We start from the raw sequence: 10,514 nt of genomic DNA, 5'->3' as shown, positions 1-10,514 counted from the left end.
AACCATATGAACCCACATGCCGCACATGTGAACACAGACAGGCGCTCCACGCCCATTTGCTTCCCCACGAATGAAGGATGAGAAGAATCTCAGGGGTTGTTAATTTTTTAAAATAAAAAAATATACTATTTTTCATTTTAAAAAAGAAAACTCTTTAAAAATCAAACAAACATTCTCTAATAACTATTTTCTGTTTTTATGTATTGTTTTTTATCTTATTTTCTGAAATATTTTTTTTCTCTTTTTATTACTTTCAGAAAGCAACCACACCTTAATGCTCTAAGTGAACGATTGAACAATGTCACACACATCCTTTCGAACTCAACCCACGTTGCCTTTAAGACAGCAAATATTGAAATTTATTATTATTTTTAAGGCATGTTCTGTAAACATGCAATCTAATAATGAGAATGCAATCCATGAGCGCAGAAAGAAAATGGACAAAATCTTACAGGATTCCCCAACCTAATGGAAAGAAAGGTATAAAAAAAGAAAGCTACCAAAACATACGTATTTAATTTAATTAGCCTATGCATTTCATAGCAAAGGAATCTTAACATTTGACACACTATTTTAAATAAACTAATATTACAAGAAGGGGAAAAAATATTATATAACAAAGAAAAGGGGCAAAAATATGCAAAACCCAGCCAACACACATGAAATGAAGGGGGAAGTATATTCACCAATCTCCCCCATGTTATAATACAAAGTATTGAGGGAAATGTGAATGTAGCTGAACTCTATTATGTTGAGGTGAATGACTCTGCTTGCCTCTAATGATGGACATGAGGAGCTGGTGCCGCCGCCACCCGTGGCGGCGGTCGCGGGCACTGGTAGCACTTGGCAAAAAGCCCAAATGTGTCAATTTGCTTTACAAAGTTGGTCACGCTGGCCCATCCGCCAAGCCCAAATCCAACAACCAAAACCCACCCCACAATGAATGCATTTAAGACATACATTGCAGTCCAGCTTGGCATGAAGAAAGGAGGCTTCTCTGCAGCATTCTGCAAAAATGAGAAAAACATCTTTAAAATTTAGGAGCCCCGACACTACTGTTGTATTACTCAGAAATGTCCCAAAAGGACTACCGATGATGCCAAATAGAGCGATTGAAAAGATCTCGGAGATTAAAATTAGATATCTATGGGGTTAAACTTGGTATTATATCTTGGAATACCCCATACTACTATGTTCAAATCCATGGAATTTTTGTGACACTTCCCCTGCACGTTTTCACATTAATCTTCTTATAGTCTTAATCATTATATAAAAGTATTAACTACTTTTTAATAAATAAATGCTTTTTTTTCTGCTTAAATCTTTTAGAAACTGAAATTGTATCACCCTCGTTATTCTCCTCCTAAGTTGAGTTATTGTAGAAAGATGAGTCAACTCCACCAGCTCAGCAAAGGCATAGTACAGTAACCCAACTGTAGCAAATAACTAAACGAAAAAGACCCACCACCAGCCTCAATTCTTCTCGTAATATTTCCAAATCCAAGTCTTTAATGCGTTTGTACATTTGCTGCTACCTCTCTCTCTCTCTCTCTCTCTCTGAAACGATAGAGTGGCTGTGCAGAGGGTCATTCAATAATGCCACGACAAAGTGAAGGCAATTCAACTCGGGTAAGTGTAACTAATGCCTTTTTGTTTACATACAAAATCAATTCAAACAGTATAAGTTTTAGTGTAAAAAGTGTAATTAAAAATAAATTAGACACATTTTAATTACGAACAAAGATTTAAATAATTAAATTCAACTAAATTTGAAAATAAACAGGAGGCATAACATCTTATTCTGATTATGAACCCACTCATTAAAATATTGGGCACACGATATGGTGGTGGGGCAGGTAAAGAGATAGTTAAGACGTGAAGAAGATTTACCTGTCTCGCAGAGGCCTTTCTGTAAGTTAGCATATGAGCTAAGGAAGGGATGATGTAGACAGTGAAGCTAACGAGTAGAGCCCCAACAGCTGAATTTATGGGCCCAAAGAAAGGGAAGATTATAGCCAAGAACCAAATAGGTATCACCACTGGCAACCTTGCAAGTGCCCTCAAACAAATACTCTTCGTGTCATGCATTCCAATTACCTTCTCCCACACAAAGTACAATGGAGTACACGCGAACCCAAATGTGATGAACTGCATATATACATTAGGGAATGGAGAAAAATGACGTTAGTATGAGGAAATTATAATTAATCACTGTAAGGAAAACTAAGTCTCTTGGTGTGTATTTGATGTCACTCCCATGATTGATTATACTACTTCTTTTGCATGGTACGTTTACAGGCAGTTATTTTCGAGAAAGAAAATGCTTAGGCATTAGACTAGCTAAAGAAGAGAATGGCAATGGAAATGTTAAATACGAGGAAATGTGCTGACTGGAAAGTAAGTGTTTGAAATTAAACTTGATAACTTTGTATAAAATACGAGTTTTATAAATTTAATTATTAAATTATATTTTATTATTTTAATAATCATGCTTATATAATTTTAGATAAATTAAATGTCAATATCTATGATATTTTATATGTTTATATTTATTTGTATTTTTATAAGTATAACATCTATCAAAATAAAAAAAAATTAGTCTAAAACACATGTATCCTTCATTGAAAATAATCCTGAGTCAAATAAGACCACCGAAGGTGACAAAACTCTCTTTTCAAATTCTAAAACTTAAAATCAAAATTACATCAAAATAAAGCTAATTGATGAAATATTAACTAATACTTAAATATTATGAAGTTTTTCAAATTATAATTTATTTAATAAATTTTTAATTTAATAGATAAATTAATGATATTCAATGTTATTAAAACTTATTAAATAAAGTAAGCAGATCTATACTCTTCTTAAATCAAAGATAAGAAAACAAATTAGTGAATGAATTATTACATATAGAGAGAGAGAAAGAGAGGTCCTCAAATGAATTATTATATTTATCTGTTTAAAAAATAACGTAAATATAATTTCTTTTATTATAAATGTATGAGATTACATATGAATTTACCAGATGTAACCTTCAAATTTTTCCTTTTAAATTTACACCTTTGCGCCGCAATTGAAAGCATATCAAAATGAAAGATTTGCCTTCGGTGCTCAAAACCTATGTCAAAAATTTCTTACATTGTCATTTAACAATGCTTTGATAAATTATTGACTGTCCACGGTACAGGAGTACAGTGAATTAAAATCTAATCCTTAAATATTAGTTACATGTCTTAGTGAAAAAGATATTCTATTATCAATATTAAAGTTATAGTTATATACACAACACATATTTGATGGAAAAAATAAACATAATAAAATAAGATAACGTGTTTTTATCTATATTACATTTTTATTATTTGTTTAGCAACGAATATAATATGTTTATTTTATAAATTAATTTTATATTTTTAATATAAATTTTATCATACAAAAGATTTTGAATTAAAAGTATACAAGATATGATAACATAATGTAGTTGATTTAATATTTTAATATGTTTTATTTTATCACCAAATAAATTTTTATAATCAATTATTTGCCTACCCGTGTGTACTTATAATAAATATTCAAAATATTTATTTCATATTAACATATATATATATATATATAATTATTTAATAAGTTTTTTGTTTATATAAAATTTAAAATTTCAGAATTATCAGTGAAGTGAACTTTTTGTCAAATCAAATAACTAGCATAAAAAAATCATTATGATAATTTCAAGATATTATAAATCTGTGTAGATTGTAGACTCTCGTTAATGCTTTGTAAAAATTTTCTCCGCTTATTTTGCTTTTACTTCGTTATATTTGTATTGGAACTTTATCGTGCTTTTGCTGACTCCTTTGGTATTTTCTACCTTGAAACCTAACGCAGGGAATTTTGGTATAGTATATTAAAATTAAACTCAAAATATTATACTTTTAAAATGAAAATATAAACCCAACTCAAAAGTTAGCACTAGAACAGTGGTGCTCACTTATTTATAGTTCGGTTTTAAAATATTTTTATTTTATAAAATAAACATAATAACGCTTTAAGATGTGACTTTACGACTTTTTGTACTAAAGATAGAAAAGCGAACACCTCGCTTACCTGGTGAATGAGCATGAGGATGACGGCGGCGTCACGGAAGCCAGACCTGGGGAGGAGAGAGAAGGCGTTGGAATGGTCAAGAAGTTGATCTCCGAAAGCCCAATAAACGGCGACGGCGGAAGGAATCGTTAGTGTGAAAACGTACAAAGTGGCCAGCAAGTAAATGTACTTGAACTTTTGGGGCTTCCACATGGCGTGCATAATCTCTCTGCAACATTTGTCACCATTATTCACTTTACGCACCAAGATCTAGGAAGACACATTCACAATTATAAAAGACACTGAAATTTCTAGAATATATTTTATTATTAAATTCTTTTAATATATTAAAAATGTGTTATTAGTATTTTTTTCTAAAAGTAAAGGCAGTAAAAATATACTACCTTATAATATTTTTTTAAAAATAATTTAATTCGTATTTAAAAATTTTAGAAGATAAAAAGCATGTTTAATATTCTATAAAATATAAAAATTTAATATATTTTAATCATTTCGTAATAAAACAATCGTTAACCAAAATTTTACAAAAAAGGAAGACTTTCCCTTTTAGATTTTTTTTATGCGCAGTGGTTTTATACTATGAAAATGTTCCGTGAATAATGAAGTTTGACGATATTTTCTAATTTAAAAATGTATTTTAAAATAGAGAAATATTGAAAAATATTAATAATACGATATACAATATTATTTTCATATTCAAAATATAAAACTCTGTGTGTGATGGTTCATGAACTCGACATGTTTTTAAAATTAAATAGAACAAGAATTTTGTGCAACTTGGCGACAAAAGGTACCTATGCTATAGGAACCAACTATCCTATATAACCGTAACATTTCATTATCCCAAGTTTAATTAATTTAGAACGGAGGTACAATCAGAAAATAGAAATAATGAATTCAACTGTAGAATTTCCCTAGAGATAAGGAAGGACGGATGTAATACATTTTAGAATAATTTTAACATTTTTAATTTATATACTTACAGTTTTTTAATTATTTAATAAAATTTATTAAGTTTTTTATAATTTTAAAATAATAAATACACACTTTTTATTTGATATTTATTTAATAAAATAAGAAGAAAAATATTTAGAAAAATATAAAATGCAATAACAAAACTCAACTTTTCAAGAAAAAAGAAAAGAAAATAACTTTTGCATGATTTTTGTGTTCCCCCTTGGATCTCGAAAACCGAGAAGACCGGCAAAAGCTGCAAAGAGAAGCAGCGAAGAAAAATAGGAAAAGAACGAGTGAAAGAAGACGGAGGATAGATTATGATGCTGCTGAGAAAAAGGTAAATCTTACACGGTCACAGCATGTCCTCCAAACGTGTAGAGTATGTTAGTGGCTCCAGTGAAGTATAGCACTAGCTTTGATGGACCCGAGTGTATCACATTTTCTGCCTGTGAACATGATTCGCAAGATGAATAAATATCATTAACAAACAGCAATTTCCATTCAATTCAAGGACATATCATAAAAACCGCTGCTATAAATAATTCATATGTTACCTGGCCATGAACGATAGCTGCTATAGCTAAGTACCAAGCCGTGTAAGTGGTCATTCCAAGACCCAAAAATGACCACATACGGTAATTGTGGAAGGAAGGTATGAACACAGTGGTAGCACAGCAAGCTCCAAAAATATAAGTCCAAGTTCGTTTATCCAATTTGTCATTTATGTAATAGATGTTACTGTTCGCATCAGAGAACCAACCAAAACAAAAGCACCAAATTTGTTGTAATCAGATGAAAACCCATTTTAGATTACTCCAAATTGCCTTTAAAATCGAAGCAAAGATCTCACCTTGCACATGCTATAAGCTGTATTACAGATCCAAAGAGGAGGAAAGTACAGTTGAAGGCTAGCCCCGCTGCTTTCCAATATGGACCAAGTAACCCATCAAGGACTTCGAACCACTGAAATAATCCAAAACAGTGCATTTGGATTTAGTCACTGTAGTTTCTCCTTAACAGATTAGAAACCAGTGGTGATAGAGGAGTCAACACAACACAAGACACCAACCTGAATGACATGGTTTTTGAAGCTGACGTTTTCCTTTTCCTTTCTGGTGCGGTACTCCACGTATAGAACACTGATTAGATAAGCAGTCCAGCTTCCCATAAGCCCATAGAACACTTGAAGCAAGATGCCTGATAGCATGCCAAGTTGAGAGAAGGAGTACGGCAGTGTCAAGAGTACTTGAGCTACCTATAAAAACGAGAACTTTCACTGTTAAATCATGAACCAAATTCCAAAAGCGACTAAAAGAGAGTTATTTATTCAAGTTCTTTTTCTTTTGTTTTTGGGTAATGGATATTTGAGTCTAATTGGTGTGGTAATTTACTTGATTTGAAGCACAGCTAAACCATGCATCCCAAACAGAACCACCATGCCATAGGAGGCTCTTGAGGCTGAACATGGACTGGTCTTGCACACTCTCTTCTTCCCTGGTGTTGCCACCTTCATGTTCTGTTTCGTTCTCGTTCAAGTTAGTCACTATTGCTTCCTCTGCTTGCTTCTGAGACACCATTGTCTCGGTTATCCACAAAAGCAGTCTCTAAATTCTGGTGGATCTGAAATACATAATAAAAGGACACTAAATGAGACAAAAACCATGATCAAGAAAACGAAAGCCAAGAAAGACCCCAGATCCAGATAACTGAAAATTCCTTTGCAGAATTCCAGATAAAAAATAATAATAACAAAAATAGAAGTTCAGTTCCCCCCACACCCACACACAAATCCAAAACAGAAGAGATGTGGGGAACAGAGAAAAAAAATTTAAAAATCAAGAAGTGGGCACAGACTCTTCACATGTTTTACTTCCCTAATAAGAGAGCCAAAGCTGAAGAAAATCCAATACTAATAATCGCTTTCTACTAACCTTGGTTGAGATGTCTCTTTCTTCTAAAGCTTCAAGGGAGAAAACTCAGATGAAAGATCCTCCTTCCAAGGATTTGTTATGAATGTCTTTACTCTTTGTAGTTTGTACCTTTGTTTTATTTTTCTATTTTTCCCACTTTTTTATTTGTTCCCGGTTGAGTTTATTACACTGCAACGATGGGTAGTGATGACTATAAATTCCTCGTTCATTGAGGGTGACACAGGAAACTTTAAATGCAAGGAAATTTCGAGCTTCAGAATCTGACCATACCCTGTGGAGCTTCAAAACTCAGCACAATAATAGCACATCTTTAAAGCCGCCACCAATTGACACAAAAAAAATGCACAGCCAAAACGCCCCAGAGACTGCAAAAGCAGCAGGGAAAGAACAGAAAGTTGGTGGTTTTTGTTTTTGGTTCAGAGACTCTGAGAATGAACTATAAAAGACCCTTTTCGTTACTATTCAACCAGATATATATACATAAAAAGGGAACGGGGTGCTTTTGTTTTTATAATATATAGCCAAAAGAAAAGTAAAGACCGTGAAAGTGTGAAGCAACCAAGTGAGTACTGTGTAATAATGCTCGTGTTGCTTTTTGTGGCTGTCTTTTTTTTTCTCTTTCTAAACTCAACGGGGAAAGTTAAGAGATGAGAAGGATGAAAACACAATTCACTGATTGTTCCAAATTCTGATTCGATTCTTGGTGGTGATGACACAGAATTTGGAGATCAATGGGACTAAGACGTTGTTTCTGATCAGTAAGTGCATCACTTTGAGATATAAAGTCACGTTAGTGGCTATCAACACATAAAAAATATATGAGAGAACTCTTTTAAAGCATTTTAGGAAAATATGTAACTACAAAGAGTCACGTTACAATTAGGGAAAAGCAAATGTCCTTTATAATTAAAGTTAATTTAAGTACGTAACTATTATAAATTATGTCAAAATTAATTTCACATAATTTATAAAATTTCTGTTTGATCATTTTGTTTCATACGTCATCTTTTGGTTCTTATTTTGATTTTTTTCCTTCATGTATTAATTGAACCACAAAGAAAAACAAATATCGGTTGATAATTGAGCTATAAAATTAACTTAATGGTTCACTTTCTTTCGTTATTTTTTTAGTTATTATAATCAGAAATATAGAAGAATCGAGTTTTCAGTGAACTATTCTATATTTTCAAATCATTTATACAATTAATTAATTAAATTTAAATTTAAATTTAAACTCAATTTAAATCAGTTAAGTTGAAATTTTATATAAACTTAGTATCAATAATATTCAAATATTTGGTACGAGTATTTTTATATAAATAATTATAACTTTATTTAAAAATATAATTTTTATTATTATTTCATAAATACTATTTACCTATCTCAATTTTTCAAGAATTATATTTTAAATGAAAACAATCACCATTCATAAAATAATTATAATCTCCATCTTAAAGTACTTTATAAATATAAAATTATATTTTATTTTATTTTTATTATACAAGTGTTTCATAAATTTAAATTTAATAAATATATTTTTCAAAATTATATAAAAATTAAATCATAAGTAACCGGACTCAAGCTTGATTTTATATATTTAAATATATATTTATATTAAAATTTTATAAATCATTGTTTAAAAGAAAAATTCATATTTAAACGATTTTCCTTTCTGAAATCAAGTTTAAAAACTTAAATTCAACGTACTACTGTGCCTCCTAATTTTAACCGTAGTTAGAAGTCAGCGTGTTTCTTAATTTTATTTTATTTTATAGCTTTGGTCGAGAAACATGTTTCTTAACTGTCCATCATTTTATAATGCGCTTTTGCCCACGTAGCTCAGATCCAAATCTCAATCAATAATTATCCTAAATTTAATTTTTCCCATTTAATTTTCCTAAATCTCAGTCGATAATTTAAAGGATTTAAAATCCAAATTATTTTCCTATATTTAATTTTGCCAATTTATATATTTATTGAAAATATGTTAAGAATCATTAAAAATATAATAATATTTTTAACATTCTTTTTTTTAATTTTTCCAATTAATACTTTAAATATATCAATTAACATTTGGCAAGATAAATTTAAGTTTTTAATTCAAAGTGATTTAATCATCAACTTCCCTCTCTGTTCCCTAATCAATTACAAGAAAGTGACTCCACTGTCCGCATGCTGCGCGTGGCTCACACTCACCATCGAAAAATAATTCATGTGCCATAATTTAGCAACGAAAAAATGCGATCACGCTCGCAGTCAGCTGGTGTCCCCAAACGATCCCATCAAGTGAAAGCATGTTATCTCTTGGAGTAAAATTCTCATTGTTCAAAAATTGATTAAAAAAACTAAAAAATTATAGTTTTAAAATTATTTATCAAAATAATGCATATTAAAAATTAATTATTAGTATGAATTCATTTAAATAGTTTAAAAATATTTTGAATAAAAATAAACTCATAAATTAATCCTTTAGTAATAAATTTTTAAATATTAGTCTTTTATCAAGAAACATTAACTTTTGTTGATTCAATGTTAAGTAATATTTGGAATGCTAAAATCATATTTTTATATAATATTAAGATTAATATAATTAATTTTTATTATCGTTCTTTTTATGCAAGTGTATTTATTAAAAAATAAAAAATTCAAATTAAGTTTCTATAATATCGTTTTATATAAATTATTTTTAATTATTAAGACAAGTATGATTTAATTATTTGAATTTAAAGGGTGCATAAAAGAAATTTATAAAAGATGGTCATGTTTTTCAATAGGTATAAGCGTACTTGCGGCTCTGTTCTGTAATTTCTACAACTTCTTTTCACTTTTAAGGGTAATGGCATTGCATTTTTTTCTCGAATTAGGTTTCGGCTAAGTTGGTAATGTTCTCAATGCTCTTTGACTCAGAAGATTAGTAAGTTGTTGCAGTTATGCTTTTATCTTAGATGTATCATAACTTATTTTTGAGAGCTTTTTGTCCATTGTTTGGGCTCATTGCTTTATCCAAAGGCTTTGTTGTTTCATTTGAGCTTCAAGCTTTGAAATCCTTTACTCCAATTGAAAGGTTGAGGACTCTGTCCTTTCTGGCCTTGCTCCTTGAGGTTACATATGGGTAAGGCGATAAACATTTGAATTTTGCCTCCTTAGCCACTCTCCCATGAATTTGTAGGTCTACTACGCCATCTTGAATCGTAATTATTGCCCGAGAAGTTGGCCTCCTGGGTCTCTGGATGTTTTACTGATGAATCTTGTACCCTCAGCAAGAATTCTATTTGTTTTGACAGGGTTTCCAACTTATGTGTTATTGAGTCGCTACTTTTTTCCTGATAGATTGAAGCAGTTTCCTTCTTTTTACTACTGTGATTGTCTGTTTGCCATTGAAAATTGCTAGATGCTATCTTTTCTATCAATGTATGGGTCGCAGTTGGCACCTTGCATAGGAAAGATCCTCTAACAGCTGCATCAACTGTGGCTCTATTGGAAGGTAAGAGTCCAACATAGAAAATCTGCATCTGCTTCCATACAAGG

The 10,514-nt window shown here is 30.7% G+C and overlaps 1 protein-coding gene across 1 annotated transcript; it reads right to left on the bottom strand.

Annotated features, from left to right (window-relative positions):
- Window positions 1-323: 323 nt before the first annotated feature.
- LOC113851625 (auxin transporter-like protein 4) lies at window positions 324-7,730 on the bottom strand. Its single transcript, XM_027482163.1, has 9 exons — window positions 6,987-7,730; window positions 6,447-6,675; window positions 6,125-6,310; window positions 5,906-6,018; window positions 5,610-5,793; window positions 5,404-5,501; window positions 4,099-4,306; window positions 1,891-2,148; window positions 324-1,007 (listed from the first exon to the last, which is right to left on the bottom strand). The coding sequence occupies exons 2-9, from the start codon at window positions 6,630-6,632 to the stop codon at window positions 777-779; spliced, it is 1,464 nt and encodes a 487-aa protein (XP_027337964.1). The 5' UTR covers window positions 6,633-6,675; window positions 6,987-7,730; the 3' UTR covers window positions 324-776.
- Window positions 7,731-10,514: the final 2,784 nt, after the last annotated feature.

Source organism: Abrus precatorius, unplaced genomic scaffold (assembly GCF_003935025.1).
Source record: "Abrus precatorius isolate BTA unplaced genomic scaffold, Abrus_2018 Scaffold9, whole genome shotgun sequence".
Classification (NCBI taxonomy): domain Eukaryota; kingdom Viridiplantae; phylum Streptophyta; class Magnoliopsida; order Fabales; family Fabaceae; genus Abrus; species Abrus precatorius.
This window is presented reverse-complemented; position numbering and strand designations above follow the sequence as displayed.

Excerpts from the sequence above, each read along its gene's own strand:
- LOC113851625 (XM_027482163.1), bottom strand. The coding sequence starts at position 6,632 with ATGGTGTCTCAGAAGCAAGCAGAGGAAGCAATAGTGACTAACTTGAAC. Across the intron at positions 5,502-5,609 it reads CAGCTATCGTTCATGGCCAG|GCAGAAAATGTGATACACTC; the intron begins GTAACATATGAA and ends TCATGTTCACAG. Across the intron at positions 2,149-4,098 it reads TCCTCATGCTCATTCACCAG|TTCATCACATTTGGGTTCGC; the intron begins GTAAGCGAGGTG and ends GTATATATGCAG.